The sequence below is a fragment of the Oncorhynchus mykiss genome, chromosome 25 (assembly GCF_057628025.1).
Source record: "Oncorhynchus mykiss isolate SJ-2025 chromosome 25, ASM5762802v1, whole genome shotgun sequence".
In the NCBI taxonomy this organism is placed as follows: Eukaryota; Metazoa; Chordata; class Actinopteri; order Salmoniformes; family Salmonidae; genus Oncorhynchus; species Oncorhynchus mykiss.
In genome coordinates, this window is record NC_143046.1 from 19,021,190 (window position 1) to 19,047,314 (window position 26,125).

General features: G+C 42.1%; 1 protein-coding gene across 2 annotated transcripts in view; it reads right to left on the bottom strand.

Annotated features, from left to right (window-relative positions):
- The window catches only part of snx25 (sorting nexin 25), a 55,268-nt gene that overhangs the window by 10,822 nt on the left and 18,321 nt on the right, over positions 1-26,125 (bottom strand). For both annotated transcript variants that reach the window (XM_090220341.1, XM_021583513.3), the window contains exons 6-16: positions 21,201-21,271; positions 19,838-20,028; positions 15,053-15,184; positions 14,610-14,885; positions 13,561-13,725; positions 11,934-12,065; positions 5,411-5,551; positions 4,982-5,095; positions 4,004-4,165; positions 3,743-3,860; positions 3,328-3,394 (exon numbers count right to left, since the gene is read on the bottom strand). In XM_090220341.1, coding sequence (XP_090076467.1) covers positions 3,328-3,394; positions 3,743-3,860; positions 4,004-4,165; positions 4,982-5,095; positions 5,411-5,551; positions 11,934-12,065; positions 13,561-13,725; positions 14,610-14,885; positions 15,053-15,184; positions 19,838-20,028; positions 21,201-21,271 — 1,569 coding nt within the window. The remainder of the gene's footprint in view (positions 1-3,327; positions 3,395-3,742; positions 3,861-4,003; positions 4,166-4,981; positions 5,096-5,410; positions 5,552-11,933; positions 12,066-13,560; positions 13,726-14,609; positions 14,886-15,052; positions 15,185-19,837; positions 20,029-21,200; positions 21,272-26,125) is intronic.

Consider the following 26,125-nt stretch of genomic DNA (forward strand, 5'->3'; position numbering starts at 1 on the left):
TAATGATTTGTCTGCTGGGCGCCGTTCTAAGATAATCACATGGTTTGCTTTCGCCATAAAGTATTTTTGAAATCTGACACCGTGGTTGGATTAACAAGAGGTTAATCGTTAAACCGATGTATAACACTTGTATGTTTCATTAATTTTTTTTAACCTGTTAAACCTATAGGGGCGCTATTTCATTATTGGATAAAAAAACGTGCCCGTTTTAAGCGCAATATTTTGTCACGAAAAGATGCTTGACTATGCATAAAATTGACAGCTTTGGAAAGAACACAGTCTAACGTTTCCAAAACTGCAAAGATATTATCTGTGAGTGCCACAGAACTCATTCTACAGGCGAAACCAAGATGAAACGTCAAACAGGAAATGAGCAGAATCTCTGTTTTCAAATGTCTCCTTATATGGCTGTGAATGCAGCAGGAACGACCATGTGCTTTCTGTGGTTTCTTCAAGATGTCTGCAGCATTGTGACGTATTTGTAGGCATATCATTGGAAGATTGGCCATAAGAGACTACATTTTCCATGGGTCCGCCCGGTGGCCTTTGTCTAAAATCGTGCGTAATCTCCATTTGCGGTCCTTTTGTCCTGGGATTCAGAAGTGAACGCACACTTCCACGAAGGATATATCATCGAAGAGATATGTGAAAAACACCTTGAGGATTGGTTCTAAACAACGTTTGCCATGTTTCAGTCGATATTATGGAGTTAATTTGGAAAAAAGTTCGGCGTAATTGATGACTGGATTTTCGTTTTTTTTTTGTAGCCAAACGTGACGCACCAAACGGAGCGATTTCTCCTAAACAAATAATCTTTCAGGAAAAACTGAACATTTGCTATCTAACAGAGTCTCCTCATTGAAAACATCTGAAGTTCTTCAAAAGGTAAATGATTTTATTTTAATGCTTTTCTGGTTTTGTGAAAGTGTTGCCTGCTAAATGCTAACGATAATGCTAACGCTAAATGCTACGCTAGCTAGCTACTGTTACACAAATGATTGTGTTCCTATGGTTGAGAAGCATATTTTGAAAATCTGAGATTACAGTGTTGTTAACAAAAGGCTACGCTTGAGAGCTAGCATATTTATTTCATTTAATTTGCGATTTTCATGAATAGTTAACGTTGCGTTATGCTAATGAGCTTGCCGGGATAAATACACTCCTGGATACAGGTTTTTTTGGTAGCCAAACGTGACGCACCAAACGGAGCGATTTCTCCTAAACAAGTAATCTTTCAGGAAAAACTGAACATTTGCTATCTAAGAGTCTCCTCATTGAAAACATCTGAAGTTCTTCAAAGGTAAATTATTTTATTTTAATGCTTTTCTGGTTTTTGTGAAAGTGTTGCCTGCTAAATGCTAACGATAATGCTAACGCTAAATGCTACGCTAGCTAGCTACTGTTACACAAATTATTGTTTTCCTATGGTTGAGAAGCATATTTTGAAAATCTGAGATGACAGTGTTGTTAACAAAAGGCTAAGCTTGAGAGCTAGCATATTTATTTAATTTCATTTGCGATTTTCATGAATAGTTAACGTTGCGTAATGGTAATGAGCTTGAGTCTGTTAGACTCATTAGCTTGAGAGGTTAATGAGTATTTATGTTTTTGAATTTGTCGCTCTGCAATTTCAATGGATGTTGGCCAGGTGGGACGGTAGCGTCCCACACCCCCTAGAGAGGTTAACAAGAGAATCACTGACATGATGTCAGCTGGTCCTTTTGTGGCAGGGCTGAAATACAGTGGAAATGTTTTTTGGGGGATTCAGTTCATTTGCATGGCAAAGGGGGACTTTGCAATTAATTGCAATTCATCTGATCACTCTTCATAACATTCTGGAGTATATGAAAATTGGCATCATACAAACGCAGGCAGCAGACTGAAAATTAATATTTGTGTCATTCTCAAAACTTTTGACCACGACTGTGCATGTCAGGAAAATTTGATTGGTCATTCTGTGTTGGCGTACACACGGACGGGGATGCTGTCATGACTGGAAGGCTGTCTGGTTTCACTACCCGGGTTAAAGAGGTTGCGCCTGAATGTGAGTCTACGCACAGAGAAATGCTGGCTAGCCGAAAAATGGCACCCGAATTTAATGTCGTACTGAATGATGTTTTAAAGTTATCAAAGCACACGCCCTTAACTCGCATCTGTTTGGACAGCTTTGTGAGGAAATAGACACAGAGCACAAACGCCTTATCATATACACAGAAGTCAGATGGCAGGCATATACACAGAAGTCAGATGGCAGGGGGAGATCGCTTGACAGAGTGTTTGAGTTACGAGAGCCGCTGCAGAGATTTCTTTCAGAAAAAAAGTCACCACTGGCAGCACATTTCAATGACAAGGAATGGGTCGCAAAACTCGCTTACCTGTGCGACATATTCAACCTGCTCAACAAACTCAATCGGTCACTTCAGGGGAGAATGAAAACTGTCCTGAAGTTGGCAGATAAAGTGGCTGCATTCAAAGCCAAACTGGAACTGTGGGGACGGCGAGCGGACAGGGGCATATTTGAAATGTTCCAAACATTAGCAGGGATTTTGGGAGAGACCGAGACGTCTTTCTCCCAGCTGGTGCGAGATCACCTAGCTTCGCTGTCAATGGAGTTTGAGTGTTACTTCCCAACCGCAAAAGACCCACGAAGGGTGAAGGACTGGATCCGCAACCCATTCGTGAATGTCCCAGGTGAATCGTCCATGTCCGTGCAGGAAGTAGATCAAATCCTTGAGGTTGTAAATGACGGTGGCCTTAAAAGTATGTTTGAGATGACTTAATCTCCGCCGACCTTCTGGATTCAAATCCAGGCTGAATATCCTGAGAGCCACAAAAGCACAACGTTCCTTCCATTTCCAACATCCGATCTCTGCAAAGCGGGATTTTCCGCAATGATGGCAACAAAAACAAAATTACAGAGTAGACTGGACATACGGAACATGTCACTGTCTCCCATCATCCCTAGATGGGACCATCTTGTTGCTGGGAAACAAGCTCAGGGCTCCCACTGGTGAGTTGCAATGTTTTTATTATATGATTAGAGAAAAATATGCACTTTGTTTTTATGTTTCTACTTAAACTAAAATGTTATGAAAAAGCGGCTATACAAAAACTTCTAGGCCTAATTGATATTCCGACGGCCGGTCCGGGAAAATTGTGTCTACATGAGACCGGTCCGTGGTACAAAAAAGGTTGGGGACCGCTGATATAGACCTTAATAAACCTAGCCTCTTCCCAGATCTGCGTGTACTCTTTGCTTCACACACTGGCAGGAAATAAGAGCAGAAATCTGATAAAACATTTTCATGAAAAGAGAATGATGCTTACTTGTTTATGGTCCTTCCAAACGTGACTTGAACTAGTGCAATTAGAGTTTTTCGTACCCATTTAAACACTGAGAATAAAGGAAGACAAACAATATCACAGAGTGCCAGGCTGATAGCAAGAGGTGACTAGATTAAATAACAGATCCATTAACAAAGTTAGTTTCCAATAACAACAAACAAGGATATAATCTATGCCTTTCAAAATTGCTTTGAACAATTCATTTGATTTAAAGAACACAGACATAACATACACAAACCACACACTCAGTCTACTGAGGTGAAAATGACAGTGTAGTGTCCCCCAAATTCCTTTTATAGTGCACTGCTTTAGACCAGGGCCCTCCCAAAAATAGTGCACTATAAAAGGGAATAGGGGGTCATTTGGGATGCAACCATAGTATAGAGGTTCCACTCACTTCCTCTCAGCTCAAAGATCTCTCCTATGAGCATGAAGCAGGGTTCAGCCAGAGCGTCTTTCTTCCCATCAGCCTCGTCTCCATAGTCAGATAGGTCACTGTCATCCTCCGCCTCTTCCTGTTGGGGAAAAAGGAGTTAGTGTGTATGTGTCTCTCTTTGTGAGAAAGACTAAAAAGGATAGACATGTTTGTACACACACACACATATTAGTCCCACCACCCCAGCCAGCCAGGTCTCCTGATGTGACGGTGCTTACTAACCTCGGTGTGTGAGAAGAAGTCTCCAGACAGTCTCTCCAGGAAGGAGGCCAGGGAGAAGGAGGATTTCTTGTGGATGTCCATGACCTTCAGGTGCTCTGGGGAGGGGCTGAGGAAGGCATAGAGCGCCTCACTCTGACACATCCGCTCGTCTGTCAGCATTTTCTATACATGGTGGAGAAAACAGCTGCAGATTAGACTAGCTGTGTCCCAATTGACACCCTATCCCATAGGGCCCTAGCAGGGACAGAGTTGGAGTCTGGGCTACATCCCAAAAGGCATAGATTCCCAAAGGCTCTGGTCAAAAGTAGTGCACTATATTGGTCATCAAAAAGAACGGAGGACCAGACCAAGGCACTCTTAATATAATGAATTAAAATGTTGATTTGTATGGCATGTTTAATGGAAACAACGCTTAAAAACTATATATTGGGAATAGGGTGCCATTTGAGACAGAGTCGATGCTAATAACTATGGAACCTGACGAGTGCAAATCAATGAGGCAAACAAACTAAATCCTCATCATTCTCGTAATAGTAAAGCTTTCCATCATAACTAACAGTTGTAAAAGCTTGTAAAGAATGTGCTCAATTTAATCTCAAACTTTGACTCTCATCTCCAAACTTAATACATTGTGGTTGTGTCTCATTTTAAAAAAAAATTCTCCCAACATTGAAAGAGCCTAGCTTGAAATCATGATGGCCAATCAACATGCCGTGAGAACAGCAGGAACGAGCCACTCAAACAATACAATTAATTTCCTATCAGACAGAAACATTTTGAAATGAGGAAACAAACTACCTGAGCTCCCAATGGTAGCTATATGTGACATCATCAACTCAAATTACATCTCCTGTTCTGAAAAATGATGTCCTTAGGAGACCGATACTGAGAAATGCCTTCCACATAAACAAAACACTGATTTGAGTGACGTTTTCACTATGATGTGTGGTTGAACCGTGTTGGCAGAGAGTGACTTACTTGTAAAAAGCTGTTGAGCTGGTTTTTGGACTTTTCAAGGAATTTTTGGTCAATTGACTTGAATGGCAGTTTACTGACGGAGGGAAGCTGGACTTTTTTCAAGGTAGGGAAACACTGCATAAAGAACATAAAATCAAAGAGAGGAGAGAGAGAACAAGAGGAGTTATGTTTCAGTCTTCAAGTCTCGTTGTTTGTAGCACCTCATGAAATGCAGTGGCATGGTGACTCACTCCATCTCCATGGCAACCGGACGGTGGAAGCATTGTTAGGGTGATTATCAGATGGCAGGCAGTGATATTTGAAACAAACGGCTGTGATGTAGCAGTGCAGGACTGTGGTAATTAAAAGGCTGTTGTTGGGGGGCAGACAGAGGGTGAGTCAGAGACGCTAGCTAGGCAGGCAAAAACATTAGCATGGAGGATCCTTTACCTCAGTCAGTTTTCGGTGCAGGGCCTGGAACTCTATAAGCTTCCTGGTGACGCTCCAGCGGCTGTTCTTAGAGTCGTCTCCCTCCAGCAGGCTCACTGAGACGCAGTAGCAAGGCATCTGCTCTCCATTCTCCTCTACTGCCTGGTGGGGGATAGGGGACACAGAGGGAATCATTTCCCTTTATTTCACTGCAAAGAATGAGTTGTGGACACAGAGTTAGAACATGGTCAGAGAGTATGGTCAATGGCTACAGTAGGGTGAGACCAAGTGGTCAGAGAGTAGGGTATGGTAGAAAATGACAAGACTGTGTTTTAATACGGTTTATGCATCGAATAAGGTTTCTCAGTACTCTCTCATCTGTGGAGTTGGACCTCTGGGGCTTGGCGCTGGCAATTGATTTAGGATGTCTTGGTGAAAAAACCTACAGCCTGCACTCCAAAGAATGAGTTGGTGTTTGTGTACCAGGGAGGAGATGTCTCCGGTACGGACAGCTGATAAGAAGAACCTTGTCTTTGGGGCCAAACCCTGGATCCTATACAATTAGAACAGTCTTCACAGCAAATGCAATCTGGCTGGGGGATTACTCCTTTCTGACATACAAAACTTCACCTCTAGAGCCAACCGACACATTTGTTGTTTGTCATGAAGACTCAGGAGGATGTACTTATATAGGTTGTGACCCAATTCTGCTCGTTGGGCTCTTAACAATCACCATTGAGAAAACGTTAATGCTCCATTATTGCAATAATTAAAGAAATCTAAAAGTCTATCTTTTGGTAAGAATAATTCCAAGACAATGGCCAATGGTTACAGTAGGATGAGAGCAAGGTGTACTGATGGGAGAAAAATGGGGCCTTGATCCAGGTGGTGACCAAGAACTCAATCAGTGGCGGATATAGATATAGGCGACATGGGCAGCCGCCCAGGGTGGCATCTTGCTGAGGGCGGCACGGCGTGCCTGCACAAAAAATGTAATCATGAAATGGTGACATTTGATCGGTTTTCTATCGCTCATTTGCACGTCACGTCAATGATATCATGTCACCGTGTGGGACTGTGGGTCAATGATATCATGTCACCGTGTGGGACTGTGGGTCAATGATATCATGTCACCGTGTGGGACTGTGGGTCAATTAACCTTGGAGTGCTAAATCGTTAAGAATAATAAAAAACACCAGCAAGGTGAATTGGTTTAGTCTTGACTCTTGGTTGACAGTGTTGGGGGATGGGTAATGTAGTCTTGACTCTTGGTTGACAGTGTTGGGGGATGGGTAATGTAGTCTTGACTCTTGGTTGACAGTGTTGGGGGACGGGTAATGTATTGATGCTCCAGTGCCAAATCAACACAAATTTGTTTCTATTTGTCTTTGTTACTTCTTTTTGATATTTATGGGTCTTATTTTTTTCCGTGTATATGTTTATTATATATACACATACATACAAGTTTTAAATGTTATGATTATTTATTAGTGTTGTTCCAAATGTTGGAATAAAAATGAGTTAGTGCAGAATGGTGCCTTTCCAAATCATGTCCAATCCAATAGAATTTACCACAGGTGGACTCCAATCAAGTTGTAGAAACATCAAGGATGATCAATGGAAACAGGATGCACCGGTATTCAATTCCGAGTCTCATAGTAAACGGTCTGAATAGATGTTTTTTTATTTTGAATACATTTGCAAAAGTTTATAAATTTTTTTTTTCGCTTTGTCATTATTGGGGTATTGTATATAGATTGATGAGAAAAAAAACATGTAATCCATTTTAGAGAGAGTCTAACCGAACAAAACGTGAGAAAAAAATCAAGACTTTTTGCTAGGTAGCGTTAGTCAGCTGTACCTGAGCCAAAACTCCGGTATTTTCCATACTATAGCTTGTTCTCTAGGGCAGTGGTTTTTCAACCAGTGTGCTGGGTTGACTTAGAAACAACCGTGCAGAAAGAAAATCAAATAATACATTGAATGGCACATGGTTACATCTGGATGGTTGCTTCAAGTCAAGAGCGCACCTGACTTGAAGCAACCATCCAGATGTAACCATGTTAGGGGTATGGCTGTTGTTACATTTGAGGGGTGCGCATCACGAGTAAAGTCATTTGTATCATTCACCATTAGCACAGGCAAATCGGATTAATGTTAGCAGTACCCCATCCTCTGCCATAGAAACAAACGGAGTGGCTTCCACTCTGTGGTTCCACCTTTGTAGAAAACCGCTTATTTCTAGACCTTTCCGTTCAAAAGTAAGACCTATTTTATGTTTTTCTTTCTTTGGATATTTGCGGGACGCTCTTAAGGATTAGACCATTTTTTTCAATTTTCGCATAAAACGATATACCAAAATCTAACTGCCTGTAGCTCGGGCACTGAAGCAAGGATATGCATATTCTTGGTACCATTTGAAAGGAAACACTTTGAAGTTTATGGAAATGTGAAAGGAATGTAGTAGAACACAATAGATCTGGTAAAAGATAAAACACATTTTTAAAAATACTGTTCTTTTGCATTTTTTTGTACCATTATCTTTGAAATGCAAGAGAAAGGCCATAATGTATTATTCCAGCCCAGGTGCAATTGAGATTTTGGCTACTAGATGGCATCAGTGTATATGCAAAGTTTTAGACTGATTCAATGAACCATTGCATTTCTGTCAAACAAATTGTTTCAAGACTGCCCAAATGTCCCTAATTTGTCTATTAATAACTTTTCATGTTCAAAATTGTGCACTCTCCTCAAACAATAGCATGGTATTATTTCACTGTAATAGCTACTGTAAATTGAACAGTGCAGTTAGATTAACAATAATTTAAGCTTTCTGCCAATATCAGATATGTCTACGTCCTGGGAGATTTTCTTGTTACGTACAACCTCATGCTAATCGCATTAGCCTATGTTAGCTCAACCGTCCCGAGAAAGGGACACCGATCCTGAAGAAGTCAATTGACTTGCCTAGTTAAATAAAAAGGTAAAAAATTAAATAAAATTGCACTAAATACATTTGTGGCAGAATCTTTTATCACATCGAGGTTTGTCACGGTTCAACAAAGGTTGGGAACCAGTGTTCTAGGGATGTGCATCTTTCCCTTTCAAGACGATTCGAAAAGTATCTAGAAACATGGGCTCCAATACAGGAACGATACGTTTTAGTTTGAAACGATTCGGAGAGATGTGATTTGATTAGAGAACGAATCGATGTGAGTCGGTTCGATGCACCAACATTTGTTGCATAAACATATTACATTTTCCATTCTAAATTAAAATCTTCTGCTCATGGAACTCATGAGCTGGGCCTCTCTGGGATGTATTCGTCTGAACCAAGGGGCCAGGGTTCTGGTCTAGAAGCTCCTACAATGTTGCTTCGGTACTGCAGTTTAACTGATGCCCAGCCAAGAAACACCATTTCCATACACTGTCACATAGATGTCAGATTTGAACATTCCCAATCAGACACTTTAGTCCTCACCTTTATGCACAAAACAGCTATTGAGTTATTCAAATAATTGTAGCTGGGGCAGATTTTTCCCCCATCACTCACAGCCGAAGATATTACAATTTTATACTAATTTCATGTCTGTCATGTTTTTGGATGACGATCAAAACTTGTTTTTATCATGGCTCTCGTCTCTCTGCAGACAACGTATAGTTAGCACCATGTTTGGAACTAGAAATAGCAGTATCAAATCGCAATACAAATTGAATAGTGAAGGGAAAGGGAATAGCTAGTCAGTTGTCAATACAAATTGAATAGTGAAGGGAAAGGGAATAGCTAGTCAGTTGTCAATACAAATTGAATAGTGAAGGGAAAGGGAATAGCTAGTCAGTTGTCAATACAAATTGAATAGTGAAGGGAAAGGGAATAGCTAGTCAGTTGTCAATACAAATTGAATAGTGAAGGGAAAGGAAATAGCTAGTCAGTTGTCAATACAAATTGAATAGTGAAGGGAAAGGGAATAGCTAGTCAGTTGTCAATACAAATTTAATTGTGAAGGGAAAGGAAATAGCTAGTCAGTTGTCAATACAAATTGAATAGTGAAGGGAAAGGGGATAGCTAGTCAGTTGTCAATACAAATTTAATTGTGAAGGGAAAGGGAATAGCTAGTCAGTTGTCAATACAAATTGAATAGTGAAGGGAAAGGGAATAGCTAGTCAGTTGTCAATACAAATTTAATTGTGAAGGGAAAGGAAATAGCTAGTCAGTTGTCAATACAAATTGAATAGTGAAGGGAAAGGGGATAGCTAGTCAGTTGTCAATACAAATTGAATAGTGAAGGGAAAGGGGATAGCTAGTCAGTTGTCAATACAAATTGAATAGTGAAGGGAAAGGGGATAGCTAGTCAGTTGTCAATACAAATTGAATTGTGAAGGGAAAGGAAATAGCTAGTCAGTTGTCAATACAAATTGAATAGTGAAGGGAAAGGGGATAGCTAGTCAGTTGTCAATACAAATTTAATTGTGAAGGGAAAGGAAATAGCTAGTCAGTTGTCAATACAAATTGAATAGTGAAGGGAAAGGGGATAGCTAGTCAGTTGTCAATACAAATTGAATAGTGAAGGGAAAGGGGATAGCTAGTCAGTTGTCAATACAAATTGAATTGTGAAGGGAAAGGGAATAGCTAGTCAGTTGTCAATACAAATTGAATTGTGAAGGGAAAGGGAATAGCTAGTCAGTTGTCAATACAAATTGAATAGTGAAGGGAAAGGGGATAGCTAGTCAGTTGTCAATACAAATTGAATTGTGAAGGGAAAGGGAATAGCTAGTCAGTTGCACAACAATGCATTCAACCCAAATGTATCTTTCGCATTTAACCCAACCCCTCTGAATCAGAGATGGGGAGGAGTTTTTGGGGACTAACTGCCTTTCTCAAGGGCAGAACGGCAGATTTTTCCACCTTTCCGGCTTGGTGATTCAAACGCTCTTAACAACTAGGTTACCTGCCGTCCCCACACCTTCGGGACAATCGCAATTCATATCGTATCGGCACCTAAGTATGGTGATAATGTTGTATCTTGAAGTCCCAGGCAATTCCCATCCCTAAAAAACAGTCACCGTATCAATTAGTATACTACTCTGTTATTATCTATGCATAGTCACTTTAATAACTCTACCTACATGTACATATTACCTCGAGTAACCGGTACCCTCTGTATATAGCCTCGCTATTGTTTTTTACTGCTGCTCTTTAATTATTTGTTACTTTTATTTCTTATTCTTAATTATTTTTTTTTATTTTTTTTAACTGCATTGTTGGTTAAGGGCTTGTAAGTAAGCATTTCACTGTAAGGTCGACATCTGTTGTATTCGGCACATGTGACAAATACAATTTAATTTTTATATACTGTATCAATGAGGGTATGCTAAGAAAACACTCCAATGATGAGAACAAATTAACTCTGACTAAAGTACATCTTTAAAAGGTTGGCTGATTAGCTCATTACCATAATGAAGAATTGGAGACAATACTACCATGCTTAATTGAACATCACTACAAACACAAATTTGCTTTTGGCTGAGCAGAATCCGACATGGCTATTAGCTTAGCAGCATAGCATTAGGCCTTGGAGGGGGATTGTGCAGAGTGAACTTTGGAGAGTGGTGTCCTTTCAGTCCTCCTGTGTTTAGACATTTCACAGCCAATTAACAGACAAAGCATTAATCAAAGCTTGTCTCCCAGACTAAATGAAGCGTGAGGAGTAATATGCAAATGAGGCCCTCGTCCTTCCACATACCCAAACAGCTTAAATTGTATACAGCCTCGTCATTGTTATTTTATTGTGTTGCCATTTTTCCTTTTAGCAAATGTTTCTCACTTCCTTAAAAATTGCATTGTTGGTTCAGTGTTTCACGGTAAGGTTGTTGTATACCTGTTGTATTCGGCCCATGTGAGAAATAAAATGTGATTTGAAGGAGATAAAAGGCTCATACAATGTACAGATGTAGGATCTTATATTTGAGCCAGTTTGCTACAGCTTGAAAATAATCATGCGGCAACAGGTAATGTGAATAATAATATAATTTGTGGAGATTTTTGTACGGGTTCATATATTTTTTCGTAAGGGAAAAATCAAGTCTCAAATGCCTTTTTAAACCTCAAATACACTAAATGCTTTACATTTCCTGCAATGCAGGACAGTTCTTTCTGCAACTGGATGATCAAATTAAGATCCTACATCTGTAGTCCAATCAATAACACCATACAAATGATGACTGGGACCATTTTATCCTTCCTTTCAGTTTTGTATTTTCTTCCTCAGTCTGAGCTCCTACCTCTCTCTCATCCATCTAGACTAGACAGAAGCTCTGTTATTAGTGCTGTGCGTAATAAAGGTTCCGGAAGGTGTAGATGCATTCGTTTCTCTCTGGCTCGTTGCTCTCAGATCAGGGTTTTATCTGTTTCGAGTTTGGCCAGAGGTACTGGAGCCCTGGACACAGGAGACTAGAGAGCTCACTGCTGCGCTGCTGTCATATCACTGGAACACAGTCAATAACTAAGAGTTGGGATGGTGCTGTGTGTGTTTGTCTCACTCACCTCAGCTGTTGTGATGAGGGCCCTCCAGGAGCCCAAGTTCTCACACCACCAGTCTGTGCGGGAGATGTGCAGCTGCAGGTCACTGTGCTCCTTCTCCATGGCCCCAATCTCCTCCTTCAGTTTACACACAATCTGAGAGAGGAGAGCGCGCGCGCACACACACACGTCAAAAGATGGCTCTAACCCAGACAGAGTACCAACTGTGTCTCATACACAGTACCAAGGAGCGGGAGACTAATCCGGACGCTTATAAGAAATCCCTCTATGCCCTCAGACGAACCATCAAACAAGCAAAGCGTCAATACAGGATGAAGATTAAATCCTACTACACCGGCTCTGACGCTCATCGGAGGCAGGGCTTGCAAACTATTATGGACTTACAAAAGGGAAACCCAAACTCGAGTTGCCCAGTGACGCGAGCCTACCAGACGAGCTAAATGCCTTTTATGCTTGTTTTGAAACAAGCACGAAAGCACCAGCTGTTCTGGATGACTGTGTGATAACGCTCTCAACCTCTCCCTGACCGAGTCTGTAATACCTACATGTTTCAAGCAGACCACCATAGTCCCTGTGCCCAAGGAAGCAAAGGTAACCTGCCTAAATGGTTGCATCACCGCCTGGTATGGCAACAGCTCGGCATCTGACCGTAAGGCACTACAGAGGGTAGTGCGAACGACCCAGTACATCACTGGGGCCAAGCTTCCTGCCATCCAGGACCTATATAATAGGCGGTGTCAGAGGAGAGCCCATAAAATTGTCAGACTCCAGTCACCCAAGTCGGCAAGCAGTACCAGAGCGCCAAGTCTAGGACCAATAGGCTCCTCAACAGCTTCTACCTCCAAGCCATTAGACTGCTGAACGATTCATAAAAATCACCACCGGACAATTTAAATTGACACCCCCCCCTCTCTCGTACACTGCTGCTACTCGCTGTTTGTTACCTATGCATAGTCACTTCGCCCCCACCTACATGTACAGATTACCTCAACTAGCCTGTACCCCTGCACACTGGCTCGGTACCGGTGCCCCCTGTATATAGCCTCGTTATTCTTATTGTGTTACTTTTGCCTACTTGGTAAATATGTTCTTCTTCTTGAACTGCACTGTTGGTTTAGGGCTTGTAAGTAAGATTTTCACGGTAAAGTCTACGCTTGCTGTATTCGGGGCATGTGGCAAATAAAGTTTGATTTGATACAATAAATATTATTTCTCTTTCTTTTCCTCTCTGCATTGTTGGGATGGACCCGTAAGTAAGCATTTCACTGTTAGTCCACACCTGTTGTTAATGAAGCATGTGACAAATACATTTTGATTTAAAGGTGGCTGTTTAATCAATGTCAGTTTTCAAGGGCTGCTTGTATTATAGGTAGGGGCAGACATTCTTTCAGGGAAAAATGAATGGGTTCTTTATGAATGCCAACACACAGACAGACAGAGAGAGAGGTAGAAAAAGTGTGCTCGGCCTGCAGGTAAATGACAGCAGCACAGTCAATGATGGGCTTTTGTATTCGTCAAGTAACCATAAATAGAAAGGATGCAACCTTGAGGGTACACTCAATATCAATGTTCATAAAAACACACTCGCTATGCATTGAAACAATAGCAGCTGAACGGTGTAGTGGGATACCTTTTTGTCTGGCTTGGGGGCATTTTGGATGGAGCCCAGGGCCTGACGTTTGTACTCCAGCTTGTCGTAGAGCTGGCGCAGCTTGTTGACAGCGTAGCTGGCCTGCTCATTGATGCCTTTAGTGCCCTCGTCCAGCGCCTCCTCCCCTCCCTCCAGAACCTGGAGCTGTGCAGAGGTGGAGGTTTAGATGATGGTGATAATACAAACGTGGATTAACTTGCCACAATGCTAATAGAGCCCCACAGTGGAGGTGTCATAACACCCAGAAAACCTAGCAGTCAAACAGGGAAATGGTTCCAATTGTTTTTCCAGCACAAATTCTTCCCATAGGGGATTTTACAGTTAAAATAAGGGCTGTGTTTCGTGTAGGCTTACCCTGGCTTGACGTTTTGACAACCATGTAAATCTCTCTAGGACAAGGTGACTTATCAATATATTCACCTGTATTTACTCTCAGATTCGAAAATGCAAATTAGCAAAGTAGACATCATGTAAGACTACAAGTCCCTGCAAACTCCTGCACATCATCTCTAGCTGACACCTTTGCTAACAGGCATTGTGTCAATTCAAAACTTGCACAAAACAGTTCACAGAATTGTCCATTTAAAGAAATGTTCCCAATTTATTCATTACTAAATTTAGCTAACATTAGATAGTTAATCCAGATATTTTTTAACTTTGCCTCAATTCAGCAGTCTCGTCCAGATCATTATGGCATTTGTAGTTCTTTATGATAGTCACATTAACATTTCTGGGAGGTGAATACATGTGAATGTATTGATAAGTCACTTTGTCCTAGAGAGATCTACATGGTTATCAAAATGTCATGCCAGGGTAAGCCTACGTGAAACACAACCCTTATTTTAAGTGTTTCTAAAATTCCCTACAGGAAACATTCATGGTGCAAAAAATGATTAGAACCATTTCCCTGTTTGACTGCTAGGTTTTATGGTTATGACTCGTACTGTGGTACTCCGCGGACAACACTGTAGCACATGCTGGCTGGTATGTGAACATCTGCGCCAGTGCATGTCCCCTTCCCAGCTTACCCCTTCGTCTTTGTCCTCGCTGCTGGACTGGGAGCTGCACTGCTGCTCCTCTCTCCTGATGAGCCTCTCGTAGAGGTCAGAGACCAGGAAGGACGGGTAGTAGCGCTCCTTCATGGTCTCATACACATCCCCCTGGATCCGGTGGAACACGTCCGTGCCCTTGTTCCCCACCAGGGTCTGCTGGATCTCCTTGTACAGGGCTTTCTCCACCGGGATCTCCCTGCTCTCCACAAAGAAGTTCTGGTAGATCTCCCCCACCAGCTGGGGAACCTCGTTCTGGGAAAAAACAAGTCAGGATGTGCACTGGGTTTTCAGCTTTAAAAGACAGATTTAGTTTCACCACAAGTCTCAGCGTAATGTTACCTGTCTGAGATATTTTACATGATGTCAGTCGTCACTAACACTGGCTTAACGTTTAATTTTGGAGGATGTGACAACTTTACCTTGTTGGCAGTCTTGAGCATCTCCACTAGCTCCCAGAAGCTGATGAGAGCCCTTTTGTCCACTCGCTCCATGTAGACACGGAAGTGCTCCCGGAACCCTGGGTTAGACATGATCTCTTCAAATTGGAGGATCTACAGGGAACAGACAGAACACAGGGGGTTTGCATAACGGCTTTTGATACCAGCCCTGCTCAAACATTTTAGATAAAACAACACTAAATATAATCTTGTCACCAAATAAATGATTTAAACACTATTTTGCAATGATGGTCTACAGTGGCTGCAACAGCACTCTGTAGGGTAGCACCATGGTGTAGCCAGAGGTCAGCTGGCTTTCGTCCTCCTCTGGGTACATTGACTTCAATAAAAAAAAACCTAGGAGGCTCATGGTTAGGAGGCTCAACTTCCGGAGTACGTACTCCAACCTATCAGAGCTCTTGCAGCAAGAACTGACATGTTGTCCAGCCAATAAAAGGATCAGAGATTGAATCTAGTACTGAAAAGCATAAGCTACAGCTAGCTAGCACTGTAGTGCATAAAATGTGGTGAGTAGTTGTCTCAGAGAAAAAGACAACAGCTTTGAACAAATTCATTTTTTCTCAAAATGAAGGAGAAGCAAGAGACATTGTCATTATTTGAAGTCCACAAGTGAAGGGACAAGGTGAGGAGAGTGTGTGTAGATGCAAAAAGGAATCCAACGTGGCTGCTACAAAAGTGAACAGTGTTTCTCAAACGGAGTGAAACAGGATAAACATACCTGAAGTTGTCCAATAGAAACTGATTACACCCTATATCAGCAAAATGCAGGGAAGAATGTGTCACTCTCTGACCATTTATTGACTTGGCCAAAGCTTTTGATTCGGAAGACCATTCCATTCTTTTGGGCCAGCTAAGGAGTATTGGTGTCTCCGAGGGGTCTTTGGCCTGGTTTGCTAACTACCGCTCTCAAAGAGTGCAGTGTATAAAGTCAGAAAATCTGCTGTCTCAGCCACTGCCTGTCACCAAGGGAGTACCCAAAGGCTCAACCCTAGGCCCAACGCTCTTCTCAAATCACATCATCAACATAGCTCAGGCAGTAGGAAGCTCTCTCATCCATTTATATGCAGATGATACAGTCCTCTACTCAGCTGGCATCTTCCCGAATTTTGTGTTAAATGCTCTACAACAAAGCTTTCTTAGTGTCCAACAAGCTTTCTCTGCTCTTAACCTTGTTCTGAACAACTCCAAAACAAAAGGTCATGTGGTTTGGTAAGAAGAATGACCCTCTCCCCACAGGTGTTATTACTACCTCTGTGGGTTTATAGATTGAGGTCGTCACCTCATACAAGTACTTGGGAGTATGGCTAGACGGTACACTGTCCTTCTCTCAGCACATATCAAAGCTGCAGGCTAAAGTTAAATCTACACTTGGTTTCCTCTATTGTAATCGGTCCTCTTTCACCCCAGCTGCCAAACTAACCCTGATTCAGATGACCATCCTACCCATGCTAGATTATGGAGACATCATTTATAAATCAGCAGGTAAGGGTGCTCACGAGCGGCTAGATGTTCTTTACCATTCGGCCATCAGATTTGCCACCAATGCTCCTTATAGGACACATCACTGCACTCTATACTCCTCTATAAACCCGTCGCAAGACCCACTGGTTGATGCTTATTTATAAAAACCCTCTTAGGCCTCACTCCCCCCCTATCTGGAGAGATCTACTGCAGCCCTCATCCTCCACATACAACACCCGTTCTGCCAGTCACAATCTGTTAAAGGTCCACAAAGCACAAACATTCCTGGGTCGCTCCTCTTTTCAGTTCGCTGCAGCTGGAACGAGCTTCAACAAACACTCAAACTGGACAATTTTATCTCAATCTCTTCATTCAAAAACTCAATCATGGACACTCTTACAGACAGTTGTGACTGCTATGTGTGGTGTATTGTTGTCTCTACCTTCTTGACATTTGTGCTGTTGTCTATGTCCAATACTGTTTGTACCATGTTAAGTTCTGCTACCATGTTGTGTTGCTACCATGTTGTTGTTATGTTGCTACCATACTGTTGTCATGTGTAGCTGCCTTGCTATGTTGTCATGTGTAGCTGCCTTGCTATGTTGTTGTCTTAGGTTTCTATGTAGTGTTCTCTTGTTGTAATATGTGTTTTATCCTATATTTATATTGTATTAAAAAGTTCTTATATATATATATATATATATATCCCAGGCCCCATCCCCGCAGGAGGCTTTTTGGTAGGCTGTCATTGTAAATAAGAATTTGTTCTTAACCGACTTGCCTAGTTAAATAAGGGTTAAATAAAACTTTATGTACTACCTTAGTCCTTAGATGTGTTTACTTGCAGGCTGACTAGCAATGTATTGTGTTGCAATGTCCCTTACATTGGATGCCTAATTAGTTATTAGTTTGTTCTCTATCATATTTTACAGGCTTGGCCTACCTGCTGCTGTCTCCGTCCTTGAGAAACGTCCCACTCGTTGTGCACACATGCAAGTGATGCGCATAAACACACATGCACTAAAGCGTCATTCCAATCCTGGCTGATATGTAGATTTTTATTTGATCGATAAAATATATTTTTTAAACTGTGCCTAAATAAATTACATGAACAAATTCTTAAAATTGAATTCCAAAACTGAGGGTTGGAAAACACAATTGTAAAATGTCATGACTTTTCCAGGGTTTTCATGACCATAGGAAGCCTGTATACTGGCCCCAGAGAACAGCAGACTGTGCATCCCAAATGGCAGGTCACTACCTTTAAAACACAGGGCTATGGTCAAAAGTAGTCCACTATGTAGGGAATAGGGAAAGGGGGATACCTAGTCAGTTGTACAACAATGCATCAACTGAAATGTGTCTTCCGCATTTAACTCAACCCCTCTGAATCAGAATAGGGTGGCAGTCAATAAATGCCATTGATTTGAAGGTTAGCGAGCCAATTTAAAGGTGACAACAAAAATGTACAGAGTAGAGCACTATTCAGTGTGGTGAGGAGACCTGAGGTTATTTATCACTGCCAGAAACAGACACTGTGCTCGTCAAAAACATTGAGAGCTCATGTCGTTACGGGACTAATGGGCCAATGTTCCAACAGGGTGTTCAGGGTGGGCTGACACAGACTGCATCCCAAATAGCACCCCATTTTCTACATAGTGCACTACTTTGACCAGAGCCTCATCCGATCAGTTACTGAACTCCAGATAAGGGAATGCCAGGCCCACATTCATTAAAGCTCAGGCATCTGGGACTGCAGAGGAGTCAAAGTAATGTTTAATGACACTCAAATACAGTTACAATATGAACTAATGTAATGGGAGGCAATAAGGTCTTCCTCTCCCTGCTGTAATTATACTCTATAGGGAACCTCCGGGTATGTCAACACAGCCCTTACTGTGAAATGCCAAAGGGCTCAGTGCATGTGTGTGCTGTAGATATTACACTGTCAAACAAACACATGGCTGTTCAGCCGTCTTGGCTGTTCAGCCATCTTGGCTGTTCTGCTGTGTAATAAAACAGGATTTAATCAGAGTTTAGAGGGTTTAGAGCACGTGTCAAACTCATTCCTCTGAGGGCCGATTGTCCCCAGACCTGGTTGACGAGTTCTTAATTGAAAGTAAAAAAAATGTAAGACCAGCCGACACTACATGGAATGAGTTTGACATCCCTGGTTTAGAAGGATTACCAGGATGTGTACTCCAAGCATGCGCTGACCAACTGGCAAGTGTCTTCACTGACATTTTCAACCTGTCCCTGACTGAGTCTGTAATAACAACATGTTTCAAGCAGACCACCATAGTCCCTGTGCACAAGAACACCAAGGTAACCTGCTTAAATGACAACCAACCTGTAACACTCACTTCTGTAGCCATGAAATGCTTTGAAAGGCTGGTCATGGCTCACATCAACACAAAAACCCTAGACCCACTCCAATTAGCATACCGCACCAACAGATCCACAGATGACACAATCTCTATTGCACTCCACACTATCCTTTCCCACCTGGACAAAAGGAACACATACATGAGAATGCTGTTCTACAGCTGCACCATCGATAGCATCCTAACTGGTTGCGTCACAGCCTGGTATGGCAACTGCTCGGCATCCGTCCGCAAGGCGATACAGAGGGTAGAGCATACGGCTCAGTACATCACTGTGGCCAAGCTTCCTGCCATCCAGGACCTTAATACCAGGCAGTGTCAGAGGAAGACCCTAAAAATTGCCAAAGACTCTAGCCACCCGTCATAGACTGTTCTCTCTGCTACCGCATGGCAAGGGGTACCGGAGCACCAAGTCTAGGTACAAAAGGCTTCTGATCAGCTTCTACCCCCAAGCTCTAAGACTGCTGAACAGTTAATCAAATGGCTACCTAGACTATTTGCATTGACCCCCACCCCCCCTTTTTTTTAACACTGCTGTTACTCTTTGTTTATTATCTATGCACCCCTACCTACATGTACACATTACCTCGACTAACCTGTACCCCCGCACACTGACTCGGTACTCCCTGTATAAATAGCCTCGTTACTGTTATTTTATTGTGTTGCTTTTTTAAAAACTTTAGTTTATTTAGTAAATATTTTCTTAACTGCATTGTTGGTTAAAGGGCTTGTAAGTAAGCATTTCACAAAGTATTCGGCGCATGTAGCAATATCATTTTTTGAGAATAGTTTTTTTTTTTTGGATTTAGAGGGTTTAGAGCAGAGGGACTGCAGACAGACTGACATAAACCCCAGCCAAACATCAACACTGGGCACAGTGTGTGTGTGTGTATAGTCATACCCTCTGACTCTGGGGCCCCTCTCCCTCGTCCGTGCAGCCCTCCTCCTGCTGTTCGTAGTTGGGGCCCCCCAGGAGACGGATGCGTTTTTCACACTGCTTCTTGGCCACAGTCAGCTGGTTGATGTAGCGCTTCATGTTGCGTGCTCTGAGCAGGTCGGCCTTCATGGCTGCAGTCTCCTTCCCTTTACTGTCTGTAGGGACGAGTTGTCGGAAGACATCTTAGTATATTTAAAATATACGGTTGATCAGTTAAATACCACCACCGAGGCCACAGATGCTTTAATCCAAAGATTTGATAGGTTAATCAAAGCCAACACCAAGGACAAAGGCACAGCCCTTCAAATAGTGATGAGAGAAGAGATTCTTTATCAACCTTGTATTGAGACCAATAAAACTAGCTCCCTCAGACAGAGAGAACAAGAGAACCCTGCAGGTCTCAGACAGGAGATGGGACATGAATCCTTCAGACAAATTGACACTATTGAGTTCCACACCATCCCCATTACTGTGTTAGGATGATTCAAACAACTCATGTTACATCTATTTTCAACATGACGTCTCTGGATGGACTAGAGGAGGGTGAATGAGAACATGACGCACTACGTTGTGGAGGAAACATCATCTGCCCTCCTACAAACATAACTCAATTTCCCCCCTGTACAGAGGTAATGAAAGCCTGGCTGGGAGGCAGATGGGGTGAGACAGAGGATCAAGTGAACAGCTTTTAGCTCACATTGGAGTTGCCACAATGTCTTTCTCATTCATCACATACAAATCATCCACCCTCTTTCTCTGAATCATATCGCTCAATTCATCTGAGAAAAGGTGAAGACTGACAACGGCAGCCTCTCCTTTCTGCTGTGTGAGAGATCAGTGAATGACATTTAGCTTCCAGCCTGTCAGTTTCCAGTCCACTGCCCATCGCAACTCGCTGAGAAAGAGAGAATATTAAAGTGTTGCAGCTTGCTGAGAGAGAAACATTTTAATGCATTCACTGGCTCATAAAGACCCTTCGCCTCATAGGAAATTTCCGGTTAATTTCTCTGGGTAATCACTGTGCCACCACCTTGGTAACTGCCCAGCTGTCAATCATAGCTCTTAGTCATAGATGCAACATCAAACTCCATTGACGTCAGAGCTGTTATAGACCTGGACCCGTACGCATAAAGCATCTCAGAGTAAGAGTGCTGATCTAGAATCAGTTTTCCTTTTTAGTTCACATTAAATAAGATTACATGGACAGGGCGGGACCTGATCCCAGATCAGCACTCCTACTCTAGACCGTATTCATAAAGCGTCAAGAGCACAGCCTGTAGCTAAAGGTTGTTCACTAGAGACAGTGGAGTTGTTGTTCATGGCCTACCTTTCTGTTTCTTCAGCTGGGGGAGGCTGCTGATGGTGGTGGCCTGAATGATCTCCACCACGATCTGGTACCTACAGAAGGAGCGAGAGGAACAAGTTAGGAAGGGAGAAGAGACGGGAAGAACAAAAAGGAGTTGTTTCAGCTTGGACTAACATACCATTAGTATAATTGAAAACAGGACGTCATCCTGTAGGCCTGCCCAAAGAGCCACCCGCCACAATAGTTAGACGTATGTCATTTATGGTTAAGTATCAGAAGGTAGGAAAGCCATGGTGGTGCAGAGAACATTTAGTTTGAATTTCACATCCCAATTACATGTGAAATAAGCCATTAAAAAGTGCCAATGAAACAATGACTCCAAGCAAGTGGAGATGACACCAACTGCAATCATTTTGTGTTCTCACTGCCTCGTACCATGCCTCAAATGACCAGAGACGTCAAATAAATGCAATAGATGGCAGGGCAGCATAGATGGCAGGGCACCATAGATGGCAGGGCACCATAGATGGCAGGGCCTCCCTCTGGCACTCTCACAGACAGACTGGTTTGCATGTAATTACCTCATTGCAGTCAACTACAAGTAATGCTGATGGTAGTTCAAGGCCATGTGACCTTGGCTATGGGTAGATATGATTGGGATGATAACCATTGTATCCATCAGGAAATAATATTTGCGTCATACAGCATGTCATCTTAAGACACAAGCAACACGTCACTAACATTACATAGAGCATTAGACATAGTGTATTCAGAAAGTATTCAGACCCCTTGACTTTTTCCACATTTTGTTACGTTACAGCCTTATTCTAAAAATGATTAAATAAAACATTTCTCATCAATCTGAGCACAATACCCCATAAAGACAAAGCAAAAACAGGTTTTTAGAAATACCTTATTTACATCATTCCCTTTGCTATGAGACTCGAAATTGAGCTCAGGTGCAACCTGTTTCTATTGATCATCCTTCATCTGTTTCTCCAACAGGAGTCCACCTGTGGTAAATTCAAATGGATTGGACATGATTTGGAAAGGCACACATCTGTCTATATAAAAGGTTCCACAGATGATATTGCATAACAGAGCAAAAACCAAGCCATGAGATCAAAGAAACTGTCCGTAGAGCTCGGAGACAGGATTGTGTCGAGGCATAGATCTGGGGAGGGGTACCAAAAGCCTTCTGCAGCATTGAATGTCCCCAAGAACACCGTGGCCTCCATCATTCTTAACTGGAAGAAGTTTGGAACCACCAAGATTCCTCCTAGAGCTGGCAGCCCAGCTAAACTGAGCAATTGAGGGAGAAGGGCCTTGGTCAGGGAGGTGACCAAGAACCCAGTGGACACTGACAGAGCTCTAGAGTTTCTCTGTGGAAATAGGAGAATCTTCCATGGGAAGCGTCACGTCTGGAAGAAAGCTGGCACCACCCCGACGGTGAAGCATGGTGGTGGCAGCATCATGCTGTGGGGATGTTTTTAAGCAGCAGGGACTGGGAGACAAGTCAGGATCGAGGGAAATATGAACGGAGCAAAGTACAGAGAGAACCTTGATGAAGTCCTGAGTGCTCTGGAGCAGGTTCTCAGACGGGGGCGTCCTTGAGTGACCCAGCCAGTCCCGGACTTGAACCCGACCTGAAAATAGCTGTGCAGCAACACTCCCCATCCAACCTGACAGAGCTTGAGAGGATCTGCAGAGAAGAATGGGAGAAACTCCCCAAATACAGGTGTGCCAAGTTTGTAGTGTCATACCCAAGAGGACTCAAGGCTGTAATCGTTTAATTAGCTAAAATTTCTAAAAACCCATTTTTGATTTGTCATTACGGGGTATTGACATAATACAGCACAAAATAGTGAAGGCATCATCAACCACTGCCTGTATGGGAACACTGTGTCCCAAATGGAACACTATTCCCTATATAGTAAACTACATTTAACCAGGGCCCATGTCTCTGGTCAAAAGTAGTGCACTATAAAGGGAATAGGCTGATTTAAATGAATCATTTAACATATTTTATAAATGTTTGCATTGAACTTGAAAATATGTCTGTTTTGAGTACATGTTGGCTAACCCTTGACCCATTTAAGAGCGCTGTTTTGTCAATATTCACTGTTCTGCAATATATGCTTAAACAATTGAAGTATTTGCTGTGCATTACAGTGATATAAACACCCCTGTTTTAGAGACATGTTGTAGTGATAAGGGATGTTAGCTTTATAACTTTTATTTTCCAATTCTATAAAAACATGCCAAAATGCTAACAAAATTAGCCCTGGAGCATTATAGTGGTATAAAACAGAACCAAAAGAAGTTGAGATTTGTATTACAAAAAAAGTGATATAAAACCCCCGTTTTAGAGACCTGTTACAGTGATATAAATCCCCCGTTAGTGATATAAAACCCCTGTTTTAGAGACCTGTTACAGTGATATAAATCCCCCGTTAGTGATAAAAAAACAAACATTTTAGAGACCTGTTATACTGATAAACACCCCGTTTTAGAAACCTGTTACAGTGATATAAAAACCCCTGTTACAGAGACCTGTTACAGTGATATAAACCCCCATTATAGTGATATAAAAACCCCATTTTAGAAACCTGTTACAGTGATAAACCCCCGTTTTAGAGACCTGTTATACTGATAAACACCCCGTTTTAGAGACCTGTTACAGTGATATAAAAACCCCTGTTACAGAGACCTGTTACAGTGATATAAAACCCCCATTATAGTGATATAAAAACCCCATTTTAGAAACCTGTTACAGTGATAAACCCCCGTTTTAGAGACCTGTTATACTGATAAACACCCCGTTTTAGAGACCTGTTACAGTGATATAAAAACCCCTGTTACAGAGACCTGTTACAGTGATATAAAACCCCCATTATAGTGATATAAAAACCCCATTTTAGAAACCTGTTACAGTGATAAACCCCCGTTTTAGAGACCTGTTATACTGATAAACACCCCGTTTTAGAGACCTGTTACAGTGATATAAAAACCCCTGTTACAGAGACCTGTTACAGTGATATAAAACCCCCATTATAGTGATATAAAAACCCCATTTTAGAAACCTGTTACAGTGATAAACCCCCGTTTTAGAGACCTGTTATACTGATAAACACCCCCTGTTTTAGAGACCTGTTACAGTGATATAAAACCCCCATTACACTGATAAAAACCCTGTTCTTGATTCCCTGATAAAGCGCTCTGCTACAGTACATGTCATCTAACTGAAGCTCAGTTCCCATGGAAACCCAGCAGTAAGGTATACGGACAGGGCGGGTTCGGTGTAATTTAAGCTAGAGCTCCACGTCATCAGTGTGCTTAAATATGGTTACATCTACCCTGCTAAACTAGCTAATTTAGCTGTCTGGATACTGCAATTATCACACAAGTGAAAAGCCTTATATCCAGCAGGTAGCCTAGCAGTTAAGAGCGTTGGGCCAGTAACAAAAAGGTTGCTGGTTCGAATCCCTGAGTCAACTAGGAGAGAAATCTGTCAATGTGCCCTAATGCAACGCACTTAACCCTAATTGCTCCTGTAAGTAGACTCTGATAAAGAGCCTCTGTTAAATGCCTAAAAAGTAAATCCACTGGTTTAAACTGTTGGACACAGTAAGAGAACAAACACTTTAGCCTAAATGATTTCCGTAACTGAGAATTGGATCAGACACCTCTGGTAAACAGACTACCAACAGTAGATACATATGAGTCATCCTTAGCTAATGTAGCAGGCTGTCCTTGCAACATTTTAGCCAGCTGCTTAAAACAAGAGAACATTGCCAAGACTCAGAGTGCTTAAGAAAAAATGGTTTACAGTTGGATCAATATAGTATCAAATTAGCAACGAAAAAAATGAAGGGTCTATATCTTGTGATCGATGTGGAGAACATGACTAGTGTTAACGATTAAAGCGTATGAAATCATTGCCTTTGAGAGTGCCATACAGAAAGACTGGACTGATCCACAGTTGTGATGGATCCGGTATTATAAGATGCTTTGCTGATTTATCATACACTAGTAACTACAGGGCATTCAATGGCTGCATCCCAAATGGCACCCTCATCCCTATAGAGTTCACTACCATGGGGCTCTGGTCAAAAGTAGCGCACTATAGGGAATAGGGTGCCATTTGGGACTAATACATCCGTCCTCCAATGCAGTTTCTGATCGTCAGGCACAAGGCAGGCTGAACACCAGCTGCATGCACAGTGCCTTCAGAAAGTATTTATACCCCTTGACTTATTCCACATCCTGTATTGTAGCCTGAATTCAAAATGGATTCAAAAGATGTTTCTTCTCTCCCATCTACACACAATACCCCATTATGACGAAGTAAAAATATGTTTAGAAATGTTTGCAAACTTAATTCAAATGAAATAAAAAAAAATATTTGCTTAAGTATTCACACCCGAGTCAATACTTTGTAGAATACCTTTGGTGATGATTACAACTTTGAGTGGTCTCGGGTATGTCTGTATCAGCTTTGAGTGGTCTCGGGTATGTCTGTATCAGCTTTGAGTGGTCTCGGGTATGTCTGTATCAGCTTTGAGTGGTCTCGGGTATGTCTGTATCAGCTTTGAGTGGTCTCGGGTATGTCTATCAGCTTTGAGTGGTCTCGGGTATGTCTATCAGCTTTGAGTGGTCTCGGGTATGTCTGTATCAGCTTTGAGTGGTCTCGGGTATGTCTGTATCAGCTTTGAGTGGTCTCGGGTATGTCTGTATAAGCTTTGAGTGGTCTCGGGTATGTCTGTATAAGCTTTGCACATGTGGATTTTCCCCCATTCTTCATTGCATATTTTCTCAAGCTCTGTTAAGTTAGATGGGGAGCAGCGGTCACGTGCAGTACTGTGGAGACTGTTGACCTTCTGGCAGGTTCTCCTATCTCAGCTAAGGAACTCTGTAGTTCTGTCAGAGTGGTCATTGGGTTCTTG